Below are 26,888 nucleotides of genomic sequence, written 5' to 3'. Positions count from 1 at the left end.
GCTGTTTTGCTTTACATTTATGAAATGAAGTAAAACCTCTGAAAGTTTCACAGTAGCTCTTAACGAAGGTTCATTTGTCAAAGCGGAACAGTTGTAATGTTAAAACACAGAACAGACTTTAACATTAGAGACTGGGATTACAAAGAAGAAAGTCTAGTATGCCTTTACGCAAAGTACATTTTCTGAAGTCATTAGTATCACTGCACAGTCACCCTCTCTATCAACACTAACTTTCCTGTCATGTGAAGCAAGAGGCACTAGGAGCATATATCAGATTAGTCAAGCTATGCAGCATCCCATTGTATTTCTAAGTTCCAAGGAAATATCAATCCCACCTATGGATGCAATTACACCACATTGAGGCGAGAGGCTTACTAGCAGCTTTAAGTAGTTCATTGATGTATTCAAATATAACTGTAATAGATCACTGCTTAGAAGAGAATTTCTCAAGCTTCTGAAGGCAAGCAAGGCAGCAGCATAGTGTTAACACCAAACTCAATTAGCTTAGAAATACAAACTCAGAACAACTGAAATGCCCACTGTTAACCAGTGCCTGGATTAGTACGTCAGTAAGCTCCGTTAATCACAACGCAGAAGCCTAGCATAAGCAAAAGGGAAGTTCCTTAGAGATTATCAACTACAGTGTTTGGACATTATTTTTAGTACCCTTAAAAAAAATAACAACACAAGACTGCCTAAAGCTTCCTGTCCTAAGTAGAAATAAACTAGGCTGTTTCATACAAAACTAGTCATTTCTTAATAAAAGCAATGCTCTAAAATATGCTTGCATCCCTAATGGCTCTAACAAAGCAATTCAAATTCTTCTCATGGATTTAGTGATTTGAAGAGCCCACAGAATTCAGTGCTTTGTCTGAAGTCAAGCAGTATGCGAATGTCAGAGATATGAAAAGAGCATTTATTTCAATACCCACCAAACACTCCAAATCTCTGCGCTGCTGGCCAACAAGACTTTGTGGAAGAGCAGCTAAAGCACTCGCAGACAGCAGCGCAGCTCAGGGAATGCAGGTCAGTGTAGGGACCCCAGCTGCTGTGCCTGCCAGCAAGCGCAGCATCACTGTTGGAGGCACAGAGGGTGCGATCCAAGGGCAAAGGTGCTGTGGTGAGCTCAGTGCCTGCAGCCTTACCCCACCAACCTGACTTGTGGTCTTTCCTAGGGTCCCCCAGCCGTTCCAGATGCACTGGTGACTTGTCTGGTAGGGATACCCCAAGAGGTTCAGGGGCTGACTGCCAAGCACTGGTTTCTCCTTCATTGCCCTGTGAAGCTGAGCGGGGAATATCCCAGTAACTAGGCTGCAGTTGCTATCCCACACTAGGAATTGGTTAGGGAAGGGGGAAAAGAAGAGGCTGAGTCCATTTCAGTACCATGGCTTTAGCAGGGTCTGCATGCTGCAATAGGAACGCGTGTGCACAGGCCTGAGCCCAGGATGGGGCAGGATGTCTGGCAGAAGCAGCACTAACTCTCCCCAAAGAAAGGGGAGACAGACTCTTGAAAGCCTTCGAGCCCCACGCTGCTACTGGCTTTCAGAGGATTACCTACTGGTGGAAAAAGCATCTGGCAGAGAGCAGGGTCCTTCAAGCCCACAGAGACCAACCTTCCAAAGACAAAGAGGGCAGGGAAGAGGGCAGCACTAGAGAGGGAGGTGAGACCCACACACAGACCCACATCCTGCAGGGATGGGGAGACCTCTGCTGCCAGCCAAACAGCTTTCCATGCATCTGACAAGCAGCACCACACCACAGGGCTCCACCCCTTGCAGCTGGGCACACGCACACACACACACATATATATATATGTAGGTCAGCAGGCAGGACAAGGCAGCAATCAAGAGGCAACAGATGCTGTTCCTCCTGCTCCGGGTGGGGAAGGGGTCCTGGCCACTGCCAGCAGTATGCAAGGAGATGGCAGATAAGGTGACAGCAGCCAGAAGGACCCTGGAAGAAGAGGCTCATGCTACCTAAGTGTACACTGTTGAGGCCAGAAAAGGGACAGGGAAGGAAAGAAGGTGCCTCTGGCTGGTGGCTGGGCTAGAGTTGGGTTTCTGACTGTGGCTTTCCCCTTGGTCCAGCAGGGAGAGGGTAAGTAAGAAAAACAGCACCAGTTCCCTGTCTCACCTCACTGGGCAAGTGCTCCAGCCCCCCAATCATCCTGGAGTCCCTCTGTTGAACTTGCACCAGTTTGTCAATACCTGTCTTGTACCGGGGGGGGGGGGCTCAAAACCAGATGCGGTATCTGGATGTGGGCTAACAAATGCTGAGCAAAGGGAGAGAATTCCTTCCCCACAACAGCCCGTGATGCTGTCAACCTTCTCCACTGCCAGGGGAGGCCGTTGGCTCCTGTTCAGCATGCTGCCTACAGAGACTCCCAGGGCCTTTTCAGCAGAGCCCAGCCCCAGCTTCCATTGCCATAGAGGATCTCTCTTTCTCAAGTGCAGCCTGTCCTCACTGAATTTAACTTGAATGTCCCTGCTGGTCCATTCCCCTCACCTGTCTACTTCCCCCTGAATAGCAGCTCTGCCCCCAACTGTCTACTTCCCAATCTGGCAGCACCTACAAATGTGATGTGAGTGCCCTCAGAGACATTAATCTACCATTAAGATTAAATTTGTGAAGCATTCTTAATTTTTAAATAGCTTTGAGGCTTGCTGTTTGATACATGGGACGTAAAGAGCAACCAGAGGTCAGGCAATGTTTTCCTATCCCATTTCAAGTAGACTCTACCAAGTACCTTCAGGGAGTCCTCTCATTCTCAAAGAGAGCAGGGTTTTGCATTACTAACAAGATGGGAGGAGAGAGAATGAGACCATCAGAACCTCCCCTTCAGATTCAGTCACAAAGAAATGGAAATAAGAAACATCTGGGACAGAGACAGACAGGCTGCTGCATGGGTAAGAGTCTGAACATAGTTCTGCCACTTATGTGCACACCAGAAAAAAATAAGTTCTGCATTATTTTTTTCCTATAAAATTATTACACTAATATATACACATGCTATCTCTAGAAAGCTAGCACTACTTTCTCATAAAATGTTTTCTGCAAGTTACCTGTGTTGTTTCTGACTTCAGTTCTCACTCAGGAACTTCATATAACCTATATTAGTGGTCCTGTGGAGTTTAAAGTGATTATAATGGCTTTTAAGAAGAGGGAAGGATGAGCCTGCTGGGGATGTGAGATATAATTTTTATAAGTAGTTGTTCAAAGTTAGTGCCAGAATCAGATGTAGGGGAGAACTGTAGGGTCATGTCCTGCAGCAGTCCAGCATAGCAGTTGAGACTGCAACATCAACATGTTTAAAAAAGGCTTGAGGTTTTATTAGACAAAAAAATATATTCTCTGCTGAATTCAGTGTTACACTTCATCTTCAGTTTTACATGTACTGCACAGTTGCCTACCGATAAAGAATTACACTTTCTTTGTAGCTCATCAGGATACATAATCTGAGACAACTAGAGAATTAAACTACAAAGGCATTAGTTGAATATTTCTCACTGGTTCTTTCACTCCCAATCACGTTGTTAATGTGTACTTACTGCCAGAGTTAGGTTTCAAAGTTAATACCCTGTCAAAATAAGTGGCAGTTTACAACTCTCATAGCAATTCATTTTTTGTTTTGCAGACACTCTTTGCATATGTAGCCTGGGAGAAGAAAAAAATAAGTCTCAAATTTGCTTAGAATTCAGCAAATTTAACAGCCACAAATTAAGTGCATCAAGCTTTGCCAGCCAGCCTTTGGTTTTTAATCAGCAATTGTTTTAAGCTTTTTTTTTTTCAAATAAAGTCAAGGTCAGTTCCTAAGATCCAAACACACCAGAGTATCTATTTGTAGGAACTCCTAATGAAGAGAAATGGAGCATTGTCCATGGCATAGCTAGTCACCTTATATACACAACTTAAGACCAGCAGTGGCACCTGCATCAAGATCTCATTTACAATTTCTCAAAAATTGTAGGTTATTTCCTCTCGTGAAGCAAGAAAGGCTTGTTTTCTAGTCAGCAACCACACCAACATTTTTATGTTAAAATCAGTTAGGTAACTGCAGGCAAGCAGTTACTCAGGCTAGTTACCGCAGTGGGAGAGGGAAAGGTGATGGTAGAGCAAATCACAGCCTCTACATATGGCTGTAGGTACTGTACTTGAGAGGCAGAAGTTTCCCTACAGAACACCCCTTGTCTCTGACAACCCACTTGGGGTACATGTACACCTCTTTGACAGCTGCAGCCCCAGATGTGGACATAACCAGACCAGAGGCTCCACTACTCAGCCAGAGCGCGCTGCACCTTTCTACAAGGACATTGACCTAAGAATAAGGAAACACACAGCCCCAGCCTGTACAGCATCATGGACCTACACACAGCTGGAAGCTCCTCACAGCTGAGGACAAAAGGATTTCTGCACCATCCCTCCATCTCCACACCCCATTATCGTCCCACAGGTAGCTAGAAGCCCATCAGTCATGGACAAAGGGAGCACCACACCACCAACCATCTCTGTACCCTACCACCCTCCACGTCCACACCCCATTATGGATCTAAAGGCATCTGGAAGCTCCACACAGCTAAGGACAAAGGGATCTCCACATCACCCACCAGCTCTGTATTCCTCCACCTCCATACCCTGTCATTGTCTTATAGAAGCTCCCCACAGCCACAGACAAAAGTAACCTCATCACTACCCTCCATCTCTGTACCCCTCTACAGCCCTACCAGCAGCTAGAGAATCCCCACAGCCATGAACAGAGTACCCTCTCCACCACCCATCTTAAGTACATAAAGTTCCTCAAAGTTTCTGATTCATGAACCCACTGGCTGGTTCTTCCAGTCTGTGCTGTCTTTTTTGGTAACCTTTTGGGGTTGTTCCTTGCTGTCCTTATTTAAAGATGCATAAATATAAGGAAACAAGTGTGTGTATATATGTACGTGATATGCACACATATAGAAATATATATACATAAAGGGTACCTATGAATAAATCTGAGGGCTGCACATAGGAACCTGGGTGGGTGGAAGGCACCAGGGCTGGATGCTGCAGGGTTCCCCAGGAGCCAGCTGCACAGGCCAGCAGACAAGCCACCTCTTTTATATTGGCCCAATACAAAACAAGAAACAAAAAAACCTTACTTAACTGCCTTTTTTTTTTTTTACAACCAATTCCACATGTCTTTTTAAATAAACTGGATTGACACTTATTGTAGTAATGCTTTATAGCTCACTGCTGCTGAAGGAGGTGATTCACAGCTTCCCAGACTGCTCCCACTAACATGCTGGCTCCTTTCTTGTGTCAGGAAAGAAATAACATTTATGCAGCTGCAGTGAGTCTGATCAATAGCAAATCCACTCCCTTCCCCCCCACCACCCTGGATCCATTCCCTGAACAACTACATGAATATTGTTGTAGCTCAGGCAGGTAGCAAGGGGGAAGTACAACAGTGAGGAATGGTGGGACTACCTTCTTTCTGCAATTCTCTCATTATGATCTGATGCAGAATAAGAACGATTCATTTCTCAAAACACTTTTAAATCATTAAACCAACCAAATATGTGTAGACCAGCAGTTAAAAAAATCACAAAAGATTCTACACCACACAGAATATTTACATGTACGAACTCAGAGGTACCTAGCAAAGGGAAGTTCCAAATTATACAATGCAAGCCAATGCTCAAGTCTTATTTCTGATATCCGAAAGTTAATGAGTAAACACAGACGAGCAATACCCTTTTGCACCTCCATGACAACAAACAGCAATACAGTTTATTTATCAATACAGACAGTAATGCCATGACATATGAGTTTCAAGACTAACCTGATGGACTTAATGTACTTTAATGAATTAGAACAGGCACTAAAGCACAGCACTTGGGTTATTTCAAAGCTTCCCCCATTTCACAAAGTTGTTTATGTGCTCTCAGTAGCATTAGTTGTATCAAGACAGGTTTTGTGCCTCACTCGACCCAGAATGAACTATTTCAATAATTCACCATTTTATCTTCCATGTTTTAATGTTAGAGCTTGCAATGCATACATGTAATTTTGAAGAACTTATCTTCTCACTTGTGGCCAATTCCTAGACTTTACTTTCCCATTTTTATTCTTAAAAATTCACTTAGAAGTTTTAATAAGTAAAAAATATTGCAAGTTGAATGGTAAGAGCAGGTTATTGGTCTTTAACTACCAAGTCCATTGCCCCTTGAAACACATCTTATAAATCACAAAAATTAAAAGAACACTGAGGAGCACTCCAAAAAAGCCCTAAAACCAATCAAGCCACCTTGTTAGCAAGTAGGAAGCTATCCATGCTACATTTGTGCACTGACAATGAGCCCGTGAATTAGTAAAATAAGAGTACAGTGAAAGGGGCCTGCACAAACAGCTCCTGGAGAACTAATTAGAGTTTTTCTCCCCACGTGGTGTTCTAACAGTGCCTTTGTAATAACCATAAAACATCCCCTTCTCCCAGGTACACTCCACCACAACAACCACAGCCCAGGAACAGTTTGTGTACAAACACTCCTCCGTATCTTTATAGAAGATGGGCAAAGCTACACTACACTGAGCATGCCCAGAGGAGTCTTGTCAGCAATCCTACAGGGCTAATAAACCAGCAGCCAACAGCTTGAGCTTAGGCTTCATTTTTAGAGTGAGGACTTACTGAGGGAAAGCACGAGGGTACCTGTTATCTACTCCAACTTTCAGGCAAAGCTGTGAACCTTTCTTTGGAACCAGGCTTTTGATTAAGTAGATCAGGATCTTGATCATACTCTTCTCTCCCACCAGCTGCTGAGCCGGTATCTGACTCTCAGACTTACACCAAAACCTCCTCTGCTGCCACATACAACAAACCCTCAGCTACTGTACTGAGCACACCTCATTTTCGTGCCGCACTCTGCATAGCACATTCTTGCCACTCTATAAAGCCATTTAAGACAAGCACATAAAATCATTACTGCAACCAAGGTCCAAAATTGTAACATTTGCTCTAAAGAGAAGCTGTTTTCTTGGAGACAACTGCTCTGATCACAGCTTTCTACACAAGCCAGACTCCTTTAGGAGACTCAAGGCAGATGTGGAAGTACCATAGGAAAGTTAGTGGATGAAGAGAAATTAAAGGGAGAAAATACAGAACAATAACTAATTGTTCACATAGTTTACCAATGAGGACCAAATGGGTGCCTTGTGCCTCCAAGCCTGTCTCAAAGACAAAAGTAAACACACAGCAATTAAGGCAAGAGAATGGGAAAGGAGGGAGATTTAGTTAGTGAGCCTCCTTTAAGCCAGTTGTTAGAAGCATTAATAAAGATGCACAAAACTGCTGAGAGAGAGGAGGAAAGCAGAAAGATCATCATATGGTCAGGCGTCCTCCACCCACACACACCCCAGCCTGTAATCAGTTACAGTTTTAGAAGAGGTTACCATGTATACCCAAATCAAAAAGGATGAATAGCACAACTCTAAGAATTAATTACAGCAAGTAATTTTCAATTAAGTTAGAGGACAAAAGCTCCCCACAGCTAAATACAGCTGTGAATGTAGTGCATAGATTTTTTCCTTGATCAGAGGCAGCAAAAGTCCCTACGGCTCAGGAAGCTGGGGAGTGGGGAAGGGGCAAGACAGAGACAGCTCCTTGTCAAGCTGCTTGATAAGCAGCAAACCTACAGAGAACTCATTTCCTAGGTTCCTGGTGAAATATGAGGGCATCAGACAAATAATCCCTCCTCATGCTGTACCTGCTGGTTTCTCCTCACCTTCCCATCCCACAACACCTTCACTTCTTTTGTTTACATCCTCAACAGAGCAACTGCAAGTGCTTCTGAACCACCTGTGCAGCCCCTAGTCCTGCAGGAGCACTGAGTCCACCTTCTCCAGGTGATTTGAGTTTTCAAAATTCACAGGAACTCTCTCTGAAATCTCTCAAAGTAATAAGTTCAAGCAGCCTTGTAGGAAAGGTCATGATTATCACCTAGGGAAGCAAGGGTAAACAGGTGCAATCAAACTGACTCTTCAGTTCATATTTTATTGGTTAATTTTGGCCTCAGAAGGAGCTATAGAAACAGTAATATTTCACTGTTGCTGGTTTTAATCAAAATATTTTTCCCCAGTAACCTTAACATTAAAAAGTGTAAGTTCTCCTACTTCATACATTTTTAGGATAAGCATTTATTAATCTGTTTAAAAAAAAAAACAAACACACACCTTTCAATACATTAACAAGAGGTTATATAAAAACCCCCAAAACCATTTACTGGAGTTCAATCTGGGTTATGAAGGGTATTATCAGGCATGTTATTTCGCTTTTCCACTCCTTCCCTCCCCCATTCTACTATTCCCAGATAGTTTCACAACAGCAGCTCTGAGCATAGAATGCACAGAGTGCAAGTGTCAAGTCCTGCAAAAATGAAAGAGAAGAGCCTATTTCCAAGCAGCAGAAAGCTCATCCAAGGGCCATCACATAGAATTTACTTGTAGCGCTCCTGCTTTGATCCTGACAGGATGAAACTAAAAAGGAAACAGTATAAACACACTGACAATCACTCTCATTAGAGTGAAAAAAAAAAAAAAAAAAAAGAAGCCACAGACAGAAACCTAAACCAATGGTAGCTTACCCTCCCCCCAGCTCCAAGATGTTTTTTTTTAAAGCACAGGCCATGATGTTTGGATAAACCAGCTGAAAAGAAAATAACCCTTTCAACAACGAGTTAAGCAAAATAACCTCCAATACCATATTATTCTGGCCCCAAATTTGCTTTGGATGGTTTAATCAGAACTAACCAAGCCTGCAGTCCTCTTCACACCCTGCTGGAGCTGAAAAGGAAAGGAGCATGCCAGAACTTAGACCTCTGGAGCCTGTTTCTTTCCTGGGGAGGGTGTTAAATTCAGGAAGCTAAGTAAAACTAAATTACACCATTTGACTCTAGCTGCATTTTAAGCCATTAAATAGTCCTTCCTTAAATCCTATTTCACAAGATGCACGTTTCTGTCTTAACGAAGAAGCGGTAGCAACACGAAGCAGGTGCCGTACTCCATGTGCCAGCAGGATGACATCATACCATCCCTTCGTCAGGTACAGCCCCTGGATGGCCGCATACCTCACCTTCCCCCTCTGACAGGTTAAGAATTTCTCGGTCACGGCTGCCTTCGGGGATCTGGCCGGATCCAGACTGCTATTTTTCCGAAGGGTACCTGCCACCCCCAATCCCCAGGGGAAAGGGCCCTGCCGAGGGAACGCGGAGGACCGCGGGGAGGGAGAAAGCACCGGGCAGGATGGGAAGCAGACGGCATACGCGATGGGACCGATGACAAAACAACCTTGGGAAGGCGGAGAAGCCCCCACCGGGGCTGAGGTGGGGGGGGGCTGTTCCCGCCGCCTCCGTCCCCCGCCACACACCCACCTTGTCCCAGCTCAGCCACTGCCACACCGCCTTGTCGAGCTGCGCGTCGCCGGTGCTGCGGGCGACGAGGACGTTGGAGTTGACGTCCCCGGGGGCTCCGCACTCGCCCATGTCGGCGTCTGCGGGGGTCGCGGGGGGGGGAAACGGGGGACGACGACGACGGCAGCGGCGGCGGCTTCGCTTCTTCACTTCGCGACGCCCGCCGCGGCGCCGCGCATCGCCTGAGGGAAGGGAAGAGCGAGAGGAGGCGAGGCGGGCCGGTGCCTCGGCGGAGGGGATGGGCGCCCGGTGCTCCCCGCCGCGGCCGCTGTTTACCTCAGCTCAACGCCGAGTAACGGCGATCGCCGCCTCAGCCGGCAACGGTCCGCACGGACGCCCGCCCTCCCGCCGCGCCCAAGCACCGCCCGCCAGCCGCCGCTCGACAACAACCCCGCGGCCCCGCCCCCGCGCCCCGGCTCCGCCAATCACGCCTCGACCACTCCAAGGCGGCCGGGCAGAGCGGCGATGCATGACGGGAAATGTAGTCCGAGCGCCGCCGCGGGCTGCAGAGGTGATGGGCTGACGGGCGGGGGAGGAACTACGACTCCCGGCAGGCCTTGCGGCGCGCCTAGTTCGCCTCAGGGTGAGGGGAAGCGGACAGGGCTGAGGGGGCAGCGGCTTGGCTTCCCTCAGTCGGCCCGGCTGAGGGGGACCCGGCTTCTCCCGCCGAACACCCTCTCCCGTAGCCGCGTCTCTCCCCTCAGGAGAGAGCCTGGCTCCGTCCTGCCCTCGCCCGGGGCTCCCCGGGGTGGCGGTACGGGCCCCAGGGGCGGGCAGCTGTCGGCCATCAGTGTCACAGAGCGCCTGGCCCTCAGGAGGCCTGAGCAGGGTCAGGGTAGAGGCAAAGAGGGCTGGGTGGAGGCTCTCTCCTTTAGCTTGATGCGGGAAAAAAAATGTACAGTGTGTCTCTTATCGCCCCACTAAACAGGTGCTCTCTGCCTCCTGGGTGATCTGTATGAGGAAAAGCTAACAACCTCCCTGGTTGTGCTCCTCCTTCAGCCTCCGAGGCAGCCTTCATGCTGCCAAGTGCATCATCTGTTCACTCTGAAAGGATAACGGAAACGGTGCTACCCCCTTCTCCTGTTCAGAAGCGTTTCCAGACGGGCTTCAGCAGCAATTCAGTTGCCGTTAGGAGGAAAATTGTAACCCCCCATCTCCCCTCCCCAAGCTGCTTTGGTTCTAATTGAATCGCCTGTCCTCGAGCAGAAGGCCGCGGCAGTGACCACATCCCGCAGCGCATCCTCATCCCACAGCGCATCCTTATCCTGCAGAGCATCCTCGCAGAGGTTGCCATAGTGACAGCAGGCACTGCAGAGGGATGCGAGGCTTTGGGAAGATGGGCAGAGGGCGGTGGGACTGCTGCCCAGGGGACGCTGGACGTGAAGGGAGGAACAAAACACCAGGGCTGTGACCGGCACAGGCTCCTGGGGGAGGTGGAAAGACAGACTGAATGCAGAGGAAGATGCAATGGAGGGATGGCAAAGATGTGGGGAGGCGGTTTGGGGTACCCAAGCAGTGTGGCAAAGGACGTTGTTGAAAACTGTAAATACAGAAGGGAACCATCCGTCATAAGAAAGCTTAGAAATCTCAGTTTAATACCTCTCCCCTTCAAAGCTCGCAAGTCAGTGTCCTGAAGGGACCTCTTTCTTGGCTGCAGACATAAACAAATTCTCCAGTCCAGAGGTCTGACTTGGGTGTGGGGAAATAAACCTTTAAATTGGTCTATTACAGTAAATTACTGATAGAAGTCAACAGAAGATAAAGATAAGAAGCAAGTAAGTCAACATAAGTCTTCTGTTATCACTAAAGGACTCTCCTAAGGTTGTTTCTGGTATAGAAGGAGAAGAGTCTGGAGACTGATAAAGCTCGAGTGAGGAAATCAGGCATAATAGAGGACTAAAACAGTGAGTGAGTGGGATATTCCCATCTCCAGATGGATTTGGGGGATCTATCCTTTGGTACCGATGGAGAAGGAGTGAGCCTGCGGGACAGTAGGGAAGGGCCCTACAACCAGAGCTGCCATGTGGTGGGCCTTGCAGGACCACGAGCCAGAGGTGACCCTGCCAGCCCAACCTGCAAGCAGGATACGAAGCTCCACAGTTCCCACCAGTTCTGGCTTCACCCCATGGGCTTCTGTACCCGTTGCCACCTAACCCCCATGTTGCTTCCTCTCCCATCCTTATTTTTTCTCCTTCTTGTACATCTCCACATAAAGAGGTGGCATCTGTAGCAGTGCTGATGCCATCCTGAGCCCAGCAGTCTGATTAAAACCATGTCCCAAACAGCGAGATGCTGGCACATTTCTCCAGATCTCAGAATAGCTGACAAGGGTGACTCCTGCAGTGAATTTGCACCTGAGAGTCAGCAAGAGGCACAGCACCTGCTTTTCATACCTTTGCTGCTCTTTTCTCCTCCTTTGTGTTTTGTCTTCAAGGAAAGGAGGCCAGAGCCCAGCATAATAGGAGCTCCAGTCCATAAAACCTTTGTTTTCCCCTCAAAAAAGGACAATGGCCGTGTTAAATACCTCTCCAAAGAGCGTTTCTTACAAAAACTCTGTAGCTATTTGGAAAGGCAGTAAGAGATATTAAAAGGAAACTTCACACTTCAAATGCTTCAATTCTTGCCTCCTTTTTTTCCCCTATGTGCTTAATGAAAGCTTTAAATTCTTCTGAAGAGCAGGCAGGCTCTTTCTGTACATGAAAGCTTGAACCTCATTAAGTGGTTTCATGCAGGACAGCAGCAGCTGTGCCCACACCCTGCGTTATCAGCATTCAGCTACATAGCCATGACTAAAAGCGGGGTTTTCCCTTCAGATATCTAGATAGGAGAATTATCATTCTCTCAGATCTCAGTGCTCCTCCATGATTATTTCCCTGAAGAACAGCTAAAACAGCCTCATAGAGGATAAAAGCCTCCTCCTGTTATGTCTTTACCAGGAATAACCACAGCGTGGAGGGTTTGAAACTTCTCGGGATCTTGCCAATGCATCCGGAGTCAGAGAGTGACAATCTGGCTTCCAAATATTTCCCTGTGAGAGGACATTGGTTAACTAGCTCCAAGGCACCACAGTACATATCACAGATGCCAGGCAGCCCGAGCAACTCCAGAGCAGGGCAATCATATAAAAAGATTATAGGTGATATGGCTTAGATCATGCTTATGGAGATTTGCTGTGTTGGCCTGGAGAAAACACTGACCTTATGGGAGATGACAACTAAGTCCAATGTATTTGAGGATTAATCAGCCACCAGAAGAATTTTTAAAGCTGATTATGTTGCTACAGGAAAGTTAAACTGAGTCCCATCTGCTTTCGTGCTGTCACAGAGAGCAATAGCAAAGAAGCTGGTATGACTCTGGACTGCGCTGCACTGGGACCTGGCAAATCACAGCTCTCTGGGGCACTTCGGGGTGATTGCAGAGCCTCCCCACACTCACTGGCCGTACATGTTGCCAGCAGAAATCTCTATATTCATCATCTGTTACTAACGACAAAATTTCCAGTCCTTATGGCTGTGGAGGAAAGCCAGAAAATAGGAAATTAATCTGCAAGTGAAGGAAAGCCAACATTTCTAAGTTTTCAACCTCACGTATCATTTCGCCTAATTGAGGCACAGCATGCTCAGACCAAACTGAGCAGCAGCAAACAGTCTGGGGGCCAAAACCCATGGGAGAGGCCACAGTGCCAGCGATGAATACGAGCCAGGCTGGGAGGAGAAGGGCTGACAGGCTGCTGGCAGCCGCCGGCTCGTGTGCTGGGAGCTGCCAGAGCCAGCGGGGACCGTGGCGGGGCTCAGCTGGGGGGGAATGACTTCTTCCTAGCCAAAACGAGCATGTGCATCCACATATGCATATGTATGACTGTGTGCATGCATTGCTGCTGCTTTCAGGGAAAGGCCGTGCTCTCTCTGCCGCTGTTATGAAACCCAGAGCTCCCACATGCAGCATAATTGCAACTATGAAATGGCAGATAACTGTCTGTGCCCCCCAAATTAGTTTTCATCTAATGTAAACGAAAGCATGTAAGTTAATAGAGACTCGTTAATAACACATAGCTCTTGTTTGGGATTTGTGTTTATGCCATGCAGGGGTAAAGAGCATATCCATTCTCCTTTACATGGTTAAATGTATCTGTCCTCCTGGCAGGGTTGGGTTTGCAGTGTCTCTGTATCAGACCCCTGAACAGCGATGCACATATTTTGTTCTTACCAATGTGTTTAATGTTTTTTTCCTCAAAAGAAGGGCTAAGCACACCATAATGTCACCGCACATCAGAACTAAAAACATCTTACAGTCACATTAGCATCCTCAGTGATCTGGTACCGCAGACCAAATCCTCACCCACAAGAAACCAGATTAGCTCTGTCGATAGCACAGCTCTGTCCAGCCCTGGGCTGGAGAGCCGCAGGGCTGAACCCAGCCGGTACAGTGTTTCCATAGCAATTTTACCGCACACGGTTTATTCCGGATTGCCTGCAAAGGGCCCAGGGCTCCCATGATATTCCAGGTTGGTTTTCTGCCCCTGGTTTCTGCAGTGAGCCGGGGCCATGCTGGATGAACCCAGTGCATCCTTGCAGCTTGCTGCCGAGCCTCTCAGAAGGCACTGTGCACGCCCTCGCTCTGCAGCACAACTTTTGTTTTATTATTTATGTATCCTGAACACCCTGTTCTCCTGTACCTCTTGGGTTACCTGGTAATAACACAGCGACTCCCATTCCTTCATTTCCCTCTCTCAGAGTAGCGTGTTGCCAGAAAGGCAGTGCAACTCTAAACGCATCCAGTAATGACATCCCTGCCAGTTGATAACATGCTGCATGGGGAGGGGCGGTTGCCTTTTTGGGCCTGAATGCCATTTTTAATCTGATCTGGGGTCAAAGCAGATGAAGTGCTTTGTCCTGAAGAAGCGCAGGCGCTCTGCAGGCAGAGCACGAAGAAAGGGAGCACACTGGCAAGGTGGGAAGGATGCAGCAGGGACCACCAGGATTAGGAAATGGCTTTCAAATTCTGCAGCTGCTGCTGGCTTGGCGCTTCACGATGTCAGCCCTGGGAAGGCCTGATCCTGCACCCCCCTGCACTGACAACACACTCCTTGGCTTCCTCGGGAGCATAACACCCTAAATACCTATGCTTTAAAAGCAGTATGTAACATGCAACTCAGAGCTGCTGGAAAAACCTCTGTGCTCAGCCCAAAGAGAGGGCAAAGAGCAGCTCTCCTCACCATTGCCACAGTCTCAGCTTTCCAGTTTGTGGGCCCCACCGCAGCCGGCAAATGCTGCTGATGAGATCTTTCATAACAGGCAGCTTGGAGCCAAAAACACACTACAAGTCCAATTCTGCCAGCGGGCATGTGTCCGAGGCAGCAGCCCTGAGCGAGCAAGCGGAGAGGAACTCAGGCTCATCACCTCTTCCCACCCTAATCTTTTGTCCTACCTGATAAAAACCATTTTATAGGCTCTGGTGACTAAGCATTTAATCTAGGGCTTAATCAACTACTGCGTGTAGGGGTGATGGTATTTGCTGAGGCTGAGTAGCAGAGTGGGTTAGTGTACCAGGAGTAGGTGTGGGAAAGCCACAGTGAGCATCCCCGTCCCCAGCACCCCTCTGGAGTAGGCACTGATCCAGCTCTCCACATCCTCCCTTAGATTGGGGCATGGGCTCCTTCCAGGGCTGCTATTTCACTGGGGGAAATTTCGGCGCTTCCCGCTTGCTGGGGCCTCAGCACCCCAGGGAAGCTGGCTTCGGTTACCAGTCCCCTCGTATATCAATGCCTGTCCTTTGCAAACCAGAAACCAAACACAGACCTGGTTATTTTTAATCCTCCCCTCTAGGTATTAATAGCCCACACGCGTGTTCTGCTGAGCAGTTGTCCACCAGCCGCATCCATCTGCAGAAAAGAGATGTGATGGGTCCATTTCCTCTGGTGAGAGAACAAGAAAGGAGTACGGACCAGGCTTTTCACCCCAATTTTTCCCCTCAGTCCCAAAGTACAAGGTAAGTTGTGTGGAACTGAGAAAATTTGTACTGAAAACTTTCTGCAAGGAGAGTACATGAGATCCTGGGTGTCTGGGATTTCCTGATTGTCAGGAAAAATAAATGATGCTTTGATCTTTATTAAGAAATGCTGCTTTTTCTTACCACATGGTACAGGTTTTGTAGGTACCCCTAGGGCAGTCAGGCTGAACTGAACTGTCCCATGATTGCACAGTCCCAACAGTTATTTTATGACCAGACCTTTGATAACATTGCTATAGCTTATTGCCAGCACATGCAGATCATCCTTCAGCTGGACTGACCCCAGGTCTCCCTTTCCCCTCACCTGTATAAGAACAGTGGAGGAAAAGGAAAAAAATGAGCAGGAAAAGGGGAGCCAGACAGACCTGCGTTGCTGGAACAGCTGCGGTGCAAAGGAGGCCAGGGCCATGTCTCGTGTAGAGAGGGTCCAATGTAGCCCCCAAACACAGATTCTGCCTGCTGAGGGCTCCTCTGCTAATTAATTTGGCAGTTCTCAGTGCCAATTTGGGAGTGCACACGAGCAGCTGGGCCATTGCACATGCAGGTCACCATGGTACCGGACACCAGGGAAAGGAGATGGTGCTCTGCACAGAGGCTCAGAACACCAAAGTCTCCTGAACACTGCATTTTTCCATTGTATGCTTTAAAAAAAAAAGCTTGTAAAATGACTTCTCTGGGTTAGGCAAGAGCGGGCAAGACTTGTCTGGATTAGGTGCCCAGCACTGCTTGACGGAGGGCTGTGAGTGAAAAACACTGCAGCAGGAAACATCAGAGCGGCTTTAGGGAAGAGGGATGTGTCAGAGGTGGGTTTTGTGCTGAGCATTCCCTGGAGAAAAGCCGCCAGGAACGGGTGCAGAGATGCATCCCACACTGCCAGCAGCACACAAACCCGACCTCACAGAGAGGCTGGAGGGGGCTAGCTCAGACAGGCAGAATATTGAGAGGGGCAGAATAAATGTTTTTCACGCTTGCACATAATTTATTTGGTTTCCCACATCTTTATGTAAAGCATCTGACACCAGCCCGGTGTGAGAGAGGTGACTCGGACAGACATCCATTGCAGCAGGATGATAGAAAACAGAGGAAAAGGCCCACAGAGGACTTCCAAGTGACTGACCCTGCACGGCAATTCCTGCAGAGCTTCCAAACAGGTCAGGTTCTTTGGTTTAAGTCACTTTTGTTTCTCTCGTCCCTCTGAACAAGGGTATTGCTCCAGCTGTGATGCCACAGGGCTGTCAGCAAGGCAGGTTGTAGGAACAGGCCGTGTCTCTAGTCAGAGGAACTGATGTATTTAGAAGAAATGGATGTGTTTTGGACAGTGAGGGTTTCTGACCTGAAGCAAAAGCTTGTGTGTCCAGGAGCAGCCCCCTTCCCGTAATAATGACCTCATCACCTCCCAGAAAATCCTTTTAAGATGGCACAGGGAATGGCCAACCCCATCTCTCAGCAGGGCTGATTGTGTTACCTCGCAGGAGGACATCACCTCTACTCTCCCTCCAGAGGAAGATAGGCAATAATGAATAAGTAATGTCACTGCTTGAAACCGGTCGTGTTTCTGTAGGATGCTGTGAGCTGTGCCGCAGGGTTTTTATCCAACACCCGCAGCACTGAGCCCCACAGCCTTGCACCTGCGCAGCCAGGACACCGTTACAGCTTCATGTCCAATTTCTTGTGGGTAGCGATTGCCACTGATGCATGAACTGCCCTTAATCATCTCCCCAGCTTTGTCCACCCCTTGCTTTGTAGCATTTAGTTGTACTCTATACATAGGACAAATAGAGCTCATTAAGACTCCTTAGTAGCTAGCAGTCATTTAATTAGCAAATAAACATCACCCAGCAGTATCTATGCACCAAACCTATCAGCCAAATAGTGCTGCAGCATCTGCCGCAGATCACAGCGTGCTCCAGCCAGCACAACGAGCATAACCAGCAAGAACAGCTGACAGGGAGGGCAAGAGGGGCCTGGGGAAGTTACCCCAGGAATGTACCAGGGAACCCCCCATTGCAACATGGAAGATGCTTGTCCTGCATCCATCTGCTGCAGTGCAGGGGATGCTTGTCCAGCGTCCATCCACTGCAGTGCGGGGATGCTCATCCAGCATCTGGCTGCTGCAGTGCAGGGGATGCTCGTCCAGCATTTCTCTGCCCTGCCATGAACTGGGAGTGCTTTCCCCTTCCCTCCCCCCCTTTTTTTTTAATGTTTCCCAAGATTAACTTTCCCCATCATGACCCCTGTCTACCACAGGCTGCAAATAAGCATTCGTTCGTGTGAGCCTGGCTCAGCACACCTGATAGGAGAGCAGCGTGCCCTTCCCAGACCAGCAGCCCGCTACTCTCCTGTATGCCTGCCCCATCAGCAGCGCCCGATTCCCACCAAGCACTGACTGCTGTCTTGGAGAAGCAGCTCCCCTTGAACACACCTTCCCACGCCTCAGTCCTGCTGTGCCACATAGTCAAAACCAGTATAGTACAAACTGCTGGAGGCACCTCATGCTGTTAGCTAAACATTCACTGATACCTGCTGGCATTGCTCAGCGATACCATTGCTATCAGTCACTGCACTGCTACCGTTTCACCTTGCACAGTTCTTATCGAAATGCCCAGCATCGAAGCAGTTCCAGGAACAGACCTCCACAATTCCCATTGCTCTGACAATCCTCCCAGCCAAGGTCAGCCTGAACTTCCCATACACACGACATTTCGATATCCTTTTCCAAGTACCGGGCAAACTGCTACAGACATTGTCTCACCCGTGATTCATTGCTGCGTGCCAAGGAAAAAAATCTTAAATAAATTGGCCTCACATGAGCTCTATTTTTTTTTCTAGCTTCATTGCTTAAAACCCAAATGTAGTCAGCTACGATTTGCATGGTTGGGTTTAGTGATTCAGCCAAAGCCAGTGCTTCCCCAGCTCTTCTCTCTGTGCACCTGAGTGCATCTCCTTGCTGTTAAAACAAACCACACGAGTGTTACCCAGAAATCATCTGCTCCTGGGGCTGCAGCACAGGGACCGAGGCCAGAGCCCCATCGGCTTTGACAAGGAATCTCTGAACTCTGGGATGAGCACCTAATTAGTCTCGAAACCCTTCCTCCAGCAGCTGAAGCAAACCCATTTTGGGAGGCTGAGCTCATCAAGCTGACCCAGAGACGTGAGTCCCAAGGGGACACCAGCCAGCCCGGAGCCATGGGTCCCAAGGGGACACCATCCAGCCTGGAGCCACAGATCCCAAGGGGACACCATCCAGCCTGGAGCTGTGGGTCCTCCAGGGACAAGCCTGGCTGCTGTGGCCCCGGAGAACCCAGGGTGCCAAGGGGAAGGAGCAGATGCCCGTGGCAGGGGGACCCCGAGGCAGCTGCCACAAGGTGGCACTGGCACCTTGTCACCCAGCCTGGTGGCATCCAGCCAGAGAGGCCCCAGAGCTGGGGGCACCCAGGGCATCCCCCCAGCCCTGCCGAGGGCTCTGGTCCGAATTTAACTGCGGGCATAGACAGGAGGAGCTGCTGACGGATCAGAAATCAGGTGAATTATGATCACTGCAGCAGCCACGTCTTGCAGGAGGGGTTTTTTCCCCTTTAGGGTTGTCTGGATAGGGAAAAGCAGCATTTTTTTCAATTTTTATCACATGCCACCCTGTAACAGAGTTGTCCCCAAGGGTCACAGCAGCAGAAGAGACTCTGGGATCACCAGATCCACCCCAGCCACCCCCTGTCCCAGGAGGACCAGTGGCCATCAGGAGAGGCAAGAAGACCACATCACCGGGGAAGTTTGGGGTACCAAACTCACCATTCAGCACCCATCCCATCACCCCCATCCTGGCCCTGGTGTGAGTGGCTGCTCCGCAGCTCATCCCCCCGGAGGAGCCAGAATTAGAGGAGGACAAACACCACGAAAGTGGAGAAAACCCAAGCGTGGTATGTGCTTGCACAAACCAACCCGGCAGATTGTTGCTGTCTCGGCTGTCCCCACCTGGCCCAATTCCCCTGAATTATTTGCAGATAAAGGGTTTATTTTCCTTTCCCAGCGCTGCAACCGCAAGACAAACACGGTGAAGCCTCTTGAGCTACTTCCTGCTTGGGCAGAGTGCCGGGGGACGTTGGTGGCATTTGCTCCCATGTCCCCAGAAAGCCCAAACGGCACCTCATGCCCGGCTCAGAACTTACAGTGGGCTCAGCCCCAAAACAGGCAGCCCCCGAGGGCTCCCCAAAACCCCTTGCCTTGGGTCCTGTGCCCAAGCCGAGGGCATGGGAAATCAGGAATTGGTCGCTGAGCTGCTGCCATCCCAGTGCCTCCAGTGCCAAGGTTTCCAGCCCTACCCCAAACAAGCTCACATCCAGTATTATTTTTTGGATTAGGGTTTGGCGTCACTGTTTGGGCTCAGGCATCGCAGCCTTGTTTAACCTCTGAATGCAGGCGGAAAGGCCCCTATGGGCCAGCTAATCTAGCTGCAATTAAAGACATTAATTACGCCATTATTAACAGGTTAAGACGTGCGAGGGACTGGGTCACCGATGCTGCCCCACAGCCTGTTTTGAAAGACGGGGACGTTTACTGTCCTGGACACCAGCCACGCCACAGGCCAGTCCCAAGCCCAGCCAGCTTAATAGCAGAGCTGAAGCCAAGGACCCCAGCAGCACCCGAGAACATCCCCTTCCCGTCCGCCGCTGCGCCCTTGCCCCGTGGAAAACACATTTGGGACCTGCGGTACAAAAGGCCAAAGCTACAGCCGACAGCAGGAAGGAAGCAGGAAAAACTCCGGCATCACCGTCCGGAGCCCGGAGAGACCTTTGGGGACATGCAGAGCCAGATGCCTCCGGCCAGGCTTGGGCCATGCTCGCAAGCGTGTGCCCGTGGCTCAAGCGATGCTCCCTGGATGACAGCAGGGAGGAAGCATCTCATGTCCTGGGATGAAGGCTGCGATGTCACCAAGGAGTTGCCCTTGATGCCACCTCAGCAGCACACAGGGAGCAGGTTTAGCCCTCACGGCATCCCCTGGGCTCTGGCAGCCAGGGCAGGGCACCGGCATGGAGAGGTTCCCTACAGATTGCCCCCAGCACCGAGAGAGCACTTTGCTTGGAGAAGAAGCAAACGCAACCCCACTGGAAACCACCACCTCCTTTAATTCCCCGCCAGAAAAGCGGGGCCCAGCCTGGCTCAAAAATTACAGGGTTTTAGCACCAGAAAAGCCCGCTAGTCCATGTCACGAAGCTGCTGGGAGCCCACGGAGGTCAACGCTGGCTGATCTGAGCGGGGAAATGGTGAATTTTTCTCCTTGAAGACCCCTGCCAGCCTTGGCAGGCCACAGTGGGAAAGAAGCTGCCTCTGCCATCCCCATCCCCCCCAGGGCTCAGCCGAGGTGGGTGTGCGGAACCAGGACCTGCCCACGGGTCGCAACCTGCCAGCTCCTGCCAGACGGGAGCTGTGGCCCAGCTAGGATGTCCCCACGCTGCTCACACTGGGGCTGAGCACCTCCATGGGGGCACGGGGGGCAGGGGGGCAGTTTCCCAGCAGTTTTGGGGCCAGGCTGGCCAGCAGCTCTGCCCCATCCTGCAAGCAGTGGGACGCGCAGCAGCAACGTGACCCCAAACCCACCAGCTCCCGGGGACCAAGGCGTCGGGACCGGGCTCAGATCATGGAGACCCTGTTCTTGATGTAGACGTGGTACGGGTCGCTGCGCTTGTCCACTTTGCGGGAGCGGGTGTAGCCCAGGATGAGGCTCCCCACCGTGGCGGCAAAAAGCGTCATGACGAAGAGGATGTACATGTAGGCGTTGTCATTGCGGCTGGGATGGCCGGCGCGGGTGCTGGCGTTGCGTGCGATGGTGGCGGGGCGGTCAGTGGGACAGAGGATGACCCCATGCAGCGTCTGGTTCAAGGCGTTAAGCACTGCCTGGAGGCTTCGGTGCCAGGTCTCTGTCCGGTTGTCCTCCTCCATGTCCTCCTCCAGGCTGTGGGGAAGGACAGGGAGGCTCAGCTGGGGCTGCCCTCATGGTAGCAGTGCCTCCGGGATGATGCCAGGGATGTCCCGCCGGACCCAACGATGACCCCACAATGATCCTTGAAGTGTCTCCTCTGCCACACAGCAAGGGTAGGAGCAGGGGTATCCAAACCCTTTGCATTCGTGGCAGACTTCTCCCCAAATTTCACTCCTCCATGGAGGGAATAAAGCACCCAGACCTTCGGGGCAGCTGCCTGCCCCCACCTCTTCCCTGGGGCTGGGGACAATGCGGGGACACAGCTGTCGCAGGGTGCCAGGATGGTTTTGTTCAAAGCCTGCTCCCCACAGGGATGCGTGGTGACAGTGGGCACCACCTGCATCTTGCACCCTTCCAGGGTGCAGAGCCAGCACCCAAGGGACCCTGGGGGGGCTGTCTGGGGTCCCCCACCCTAAATAACAGCTCCGGGACTGATCCTGCCATGCATCAACCCCACTCACTCCAGGCCAGGTCCCCCCCAGGTGAGCAGGGACCCCCTTTTCTCCCCGTTGGTCCTAGCCCGGGGCCAAGAGCCACAACTGCCCTGGCGGAGGGGCACAGCTCCCCACACCCCCCTGTGGACCCATCCCAAGGGGTCACTGCCCTAAAACCCCCCTGAGGACTTTCCCCCCATGGGTCCCAGACCCCCTCTGACCCCCCTCACAGTGCCCCTCTGCCAGCCCACCCTGGACCCCCATGTGCCCTCACATACCCTTGTGTCTCGCCAGGGCCTTGGAGCAGGTGCCAGCCGGGAAGGGACAGGGGGACACGGTCCCCCACGTGTGCCATCCTTTGGGACACACCGGCCCCACAAACCACTGTTGTCCAGTGTTAAATCCCCCAGGGTAGCCACCCCGTCCCCCCCTGCTCCCGAGCACCCCGTGCCTGCAGCACTGGCAGCTCTGCCTCATGCCCAGGCAGCTGACCCCCCCCCCAAAAAAAGATCCCCCCAAACCCAAGGTGCATTTCCCAGGACAAGACCCCAGCAGCAAGAAGGAGGAAGGGGCTGAGCAGCCATGAGCCCACGGGGATGGACTCGGACCCGGCTGTCTTCCCGACTTAGAGACAAGTTTGAAGCAGGAGGAGGCTGAATTTGGAGATTTAGGGCAAGATCTGGATTTATCCAGGAGGGGATGCCCAGGTGGGCTGCAGCATTGGGGGAACCTCGCGTTAGGGGGGGGGATAGGGACAGGGAGGGAAAGGGAGGACCGGGGGGGTGGGAAGGGGGGATCGCACTCACCCGGGGTGCCCTCCCTGCCTGTGCTGCTGCCAGGCTGAGCCGGGACTGGAGCATCGCGGGGCGGTGGCGAGGGATGCCGGCTGGGCTGGGAGTGCCGCACAGCCTCCTCCCCTTCCCGGGGCAGAGCCACCTGCCAAAGCCACCCAGCCCCGACACGAGCCACCAGCCTGTCCCCAACCCCACGGGTCCCACCACGGCCCCCTCACCCTGGCCGGATACTGGAGGCCTTGCGGGGTCGGAAGAGCCGGACCCTGCGTTTCCCTCTTGGCACACGCTGCCGGTCACGCTTTCCTGTCCCTCCTCCGTCCATCCCTGCTGTCCCCAAGCCCTCGCACCGGGCACCAAGCCTGCCTGGGGTGCCTTCGTCCCCGCTCACCATCCCTTCCCAGAGCTGAGCTGGCTCCATGAAATAGGATTTTTCCCCCCAAGGCCCCCCCCACCATGGCCCTTCCAGGCCCATTGCTCCCAGCATAAAACCCCTGGGGGCTGTGGGGTGGGTGCCACGGGCAGTCATGGGGACCCACCAGCACTGCGCAGCGGCAGAGGTACCCCAAAGCTTGTGGGGCAGAAAGAAGGCCCAGAGCAGTGGGGGGGAGCTGCAGGTGGGGGTCAGGTCCTGCTCTGAGCAGGGCGTGGGGACTTTATTTGCCATTTTCCATTTCTCCTGACCCCAAAGCATCTGTCTGGCTGTGGGGCTGCTCCCAACCGCCCACGGTCAGTGACTCCGACACTGGCTTCGGGTCTGCCAGCAACCGGGGTGACTCAGAAATGGCTGTGGACGTGCCACGCACCAACAGGGCAAGGTTTTGGGGAGCCCAGACTGGGTGCTGCCCCTCCTGCCCATGCACCGGGAGAGCCGCAAGCATCCCCGAGGGGCGGCAGGCAGCTCTGGGGAGCTCAGCCTCGGGTTGGCTTCTTACCCCTTCAGAAACCTGTTGATTAAAATCAAGTTTATATGTGTCTACCTACAGGTTTGCATTGATAGGCACGGACCCCAGTGCCATCGGGACCCCAGGGTGGCCGTGTCCCTTCACCCGGGACAGTTGCTGTGAGCCCACATGGATGCTGCACGGCCAGGACAGCCATTTCGGAGGAGCTGATGCCTCCTGCACAGACCCCAGTGACATCTCCTCCAGCACCACGGACCCAGCAGAAGCAGGTCATCATTGCCCAGCCGGGACACTCAATCCCACGCTACGTGGTCCCACGGGGTCCGGGATGGCTGCGGCTCCTCTCCTCGGGCACCCCAATCCCTTCCCCTCCTCCTGCCGCTTTCCCACCTTGTCGGCATCGCACCAGTGGCCTTTCAACCACCGTTTACAGCCTCTTATCAGTGATTTTCTACCTGCCCTGACACCACAGTGAGGATTTTTGCAGTGCGAGGATTTCTCTGGGCGCAGGGCGAGAAAAAGGTCGTTATTCATAAAGTCTGGGGGTAAATAAACAAGCAAAGGATCGGCAGCCAAAGTTCCCAGCAACTCTCTTTATAGAAAACCTGCCTCTTTTTAGGCGGCAATGATCCCTCCTCCTCTTGCCCGAAGGGCGTGCGAGCATTCACCCAAATTTCAGATTTTGGCGGGGGGGGGAGGTAGAAAAAAAACACACAAAAGTGCCTGTTTGGCCATTTCCCCAGCGAGTGACGGGGACATGGTACTGGTACCCTTGGAGGTCTCAGCCAAGGGATGGAGACCCGCGGGGCTGGGGAAAGCCACCCCGATGGCAGTATGGATGCTTAAGCAACAGCCCAAACCTCTGTGTCACCGTTCACGCACCATCTATAGGCAAAGGCACAAGAGCTTTTGTCTTTGCCGTTCGTCGGCCACGCCAAGTATTTGCCGAAACACCCAGTGGAGGTGCCGTTGGTTCTCCTAGTCCCCGGGGTCTTCCGAAAAGACCAAGGTGCAGTCAAACACCTCCTGGAAGGAATCGAGGAAGGGCTCGAGGACGTGGTCGACGGTGATGTGCCGCCCCAGCTCCCGGCTCAGCGAGGTGACACCTTTCCCCTCCAGCCCGCAGGGGACAATGTGGTCGAACCAGGTGAGGTCGGTGCAGCAGTTCAGTGCCAGCCCGTGGGAGGTGATGTGGTTCCCGCAGTGCACCCCTGGGGGGGCCAAAGCACCCACCTGTCAGCACCCATCCCCAGGGATGCCCCGGCGTGAGATATTTAGTGGCTGTGCTGCTCAGGCCACTATAAACCCCACTGCATGCCGTGCTCCCCGCTTCTGCCAGTGAAAACCCCTAACCCGCAGGCAGACTCCCCAGATTCGGGGCAGGTGGGGCGCAGCGTCTCCAGTTCCCTCCACCCCAGTCCCGTGTCCCCCGGCACCTCCCACCGCCGGGGTTTCAAGTGTGTGCAAAGGGGGGTCCAGGCTGCAGGACCCCCGCTCCGAGCCCAGGCTGCAGAGCCCGTCTGGGAGTGCAGGACTCCAGGAAGGGGTGCGGGACGTGGGGCTGAGGTGTGGGGTCTGCCTGGCCTGAAGGGGAACAGCACGGGGCCTGGGGAGGGGGAGAGGGGAAGGGGGCAAGGCGGGGGACAAGGGGGCAGGAGAAGGGGGGCAAGGCTGGGGAGGAGAGGGCAGGAGAAGGTGAACAAGGGGGCAGGAGAAGGGGGCAAGGAAGGGGACAAGGGGGCAGGAGAAGGGGGCAAGGAAGGGGACAAGGGGGCAGGAGAAAGGGGGCGAAGGGGCAGGAGACGGGGGTAGGGCTGAGAGCAAGGGGGCAGGAGAAGGGGGGCAAGGGGGCAGGAGAAGGGGGACGAGGGGGTAGGAGAAGGGGGCAAGGTGGGGGACAAGGGGGCAGGAGAGGGGGCGAGGCGAGGGACAAGGGACAGAAGGGGGCAAGGCGGGGGACAAGGGAGCAGGAGAGGGGGGACAAGGGGGTAGGAGAAAGGGGACAAGGCTGAGGACAAGGGGTCAGGAGAGGGGGGTGAGGTGGGGGACAAGGGGGCAGGAAAAGGGGACAAGGCTGGGGGCAAGGGGTCAGGAGAGGGGGGCGCGGCGGGGGACAAGCACCCAGCCCCGGGTTGCCAGGGCCGCGGTGCAAAGCGCTGGGCCCCGGTTCCGGGTGCAAGGCCCCGGCTGGGCTGCGGGGGCCCGAATTCGTCCGTCCCCCCCCCTCCACCCCCCCTCGGTCCGTGCCCCCCGCCTCCTCCTCCTCCTCCTCGGCGCTCACCGATGGCGCAGAGCTTGCTGTCGCCCATCCAGACGCCGGTGAAGGGCGGCGGGAGGGCGCGGGCGGCGGGCAGGCCGAAACGGCGGCAGAGCCGCAGGACCAGCGCTTCCAGCGCTTCCACGTAGCCCCGCAGCGGCAACCGGCGGCGGCGGAGGTCGAGGACGGGGAAAGCCAGGAGCTGCCCGGGCCCGTGGAAGGTGATCCGCCCGCCGCGCCGCACGGCCGCCAGCCCCGCGCCCCGCCGCCGCAGCCGCGCCGCCGCCTCCGCCTCCGGGCCCCCCCGCAGCCCCCAGGCGTAGACGGGCTCCGCCGGTTCGCTCAGCACCACGCTCTCCCCGGGGACGGCGGCGGCGGCGGCGGCGAGCCGCGCCGCCCGCGCCGCTTCCACGCAGCGTTCCTGCGCCCGCAGGGCCTCGGCGTAGGGCCGCAGCCCCAGCCGCAGCACCCGCACCGCGCCCCGCGACATGGCGGCCCGGCGGCGGAACCGGGCGGAACGGGGAGACCGGGAGGCCGCGGCCCGCCGGGAGGCGGCGGGGGGGGGGGGGGGCGGGAGGAGCGGAGCTCGGCGGGGGGGAGCCCCGGGGCGGCGGGGGAAGGGGAAGGAGGGGATGGGGACGGGGACGGGGGGATGGAGGCAGAGGGTGGGGGACAGGGGACGGGGATGGGGGGGACAGGGGGCAAACGGGGGGGTAGGGACAGGGGAGAGGGGGCAGAGATGCAGGATGGGGACGGGGACGAGGGATGGGGACGGGGGACGGGGATGGGGGGATAGGGGACGAGCGGGGGGGTAGGGACAGGGGAGAGGGGACAGGAATGGTGGGGATAGGGGAGAGGGGACGAGGGATGGGGACAGGGGACGGGGATGGGGGGGACAGGGGGCAAACGGGGGGGTAGGGACAGGGGAGAGGGGACAGGAATGGTGGGGACAGGGGAGAGGGGACAGAGATGCAGGATGGGGACGGGGACGAGGGATGGGGACAGGGGACGGGGATGGGGGGATAGGGGACAAGCGGGGGGGTAGGGACAGGGGAGAGGGGGCAGAGATGGAGGACGG

The 26,888-nt window shown here is 53.1% G+C and overlaps 3 protein-coding genes and 1 long non-coding RNA gene across 6 annotated transcripts in view; 1 reads left to right on the top strand and 3 right to left on the bottom strand.

The window, feature by feature from the left end:
- Positions 1-9,800, bottom strand: part of PGM2L1 (phosphoglucomutase 2 like 1) — a 39,020-nt gene extending 29,220 nt beyond the window's left edge. Inside the window, exons 1-2 of one of the 2 annotated variants that reach the window (XM_075050302.1) lie at positions 9,717-9,800; positions 9,402-9,622 (exon numbers count right to left, since the gene is read on the bottom strand). In XM_075050302.1, the coding sequence (XP_074906403.1) occupies positions 9,402-9,512 (111 nt within the window). In that variant the 5' untranslated portion in view covers positions 9,513-9,622; positions 9,717-9,800. The remainder of the gene's footprint in view (positions 1-9,401; positions 9,623-9,716) is intronic. The other variant, XM_075050303.1, reaches the window with a different exon arrangement.
- Positions 9,801-15,310: 5,510 nt separating this feature from the next.
- LOC142041455 (uncharacterized) lies at positions 15,311-24,089 on the top strand. Its single transcript, XR_012653479.1, has 3 exons — positions 15,311-15,428; positions 16,459-16,600; positions 23,635-24,089. It is a non-coding gene; the product is annotated as an uncharacterized LOC142041455 (long non-coding RNA).
- KCNE3 (potassium voltage-gated channel subfamily E regulatory subunit 3) lies at positions 20,555-22,813 on the bottom strand. Of its 2 annotated transcripts, none has more exons than XM_075050306.1 (2): positions 22,664-22,813; positions 20,555-21,396 (listed from the first exon to the last, which is right to left on the bottom strand). In XM_075050306.1, the coding sequence occupies exon 2, from the start codon at positions 21,381-21,383 to the stop codon at positions 21,075-21,077; it is 309 nt and encodes a 102-aa protein (XP_074906407.1). In that variant the 5' UTR covers positions 21,384-21,396; positions 22,664-22,813; the 3' UTR covers positions 20,555-21,074. The 2 variants fall into 2 exon arrangements, with proteins under 2 accessions (XP_074906407.1, XP_074906406.1); XM_075050305.1 differs by lacking the exon at positions 22,664-22,813 and adding an exon at positions 22,136-22,267.
- Positions 24,090-24,131: 42 nt separating the features above from the next.
- LIPT2 (lipoyl(octanoyl) transferase 2) lies at positions 24,132-26,352 on the bottom strand. Its single transcript, XM_075050304.1, has 2 exons — positions 25,835-26,352; positions 24,132-24,764 (listed from the first exon to the last, which is right to left on the bottom strand). The coding sequence occupies exons 1-2, from the start codon at positions 26,298-26,300 to the stop codon at positions 24,532-24,534; spliced, it is 699 nt and encodes a 232-aa protein (XP_074906405.1). The 5' UTR covers positions 26,301-26,352; the 3' UTR covers positions 24,132-24,531.
- Positions 26,353-26,888: the final 536 nt, after the last annotated feature.

The sequence above is a fragment of the Buteo buteo genome, chromosome 18 (assembly GCF_964188355.1).
Source record: "Buteo buteo chromosome 18, bButBut1.hap1.1, whole genome shotgun sequence".
NCBI classification, from domain to species: domain Eukaryota; kingdom Metazoa; phylum Chordata; class Aves; order Accipitriformes; family Accipitridae; genus Buteo; species Buteo buteo.
Note: the sequence above shows the minus strand (reverse complement) of the source record. Positions and strands in the feature narration are given on the sequence as shown.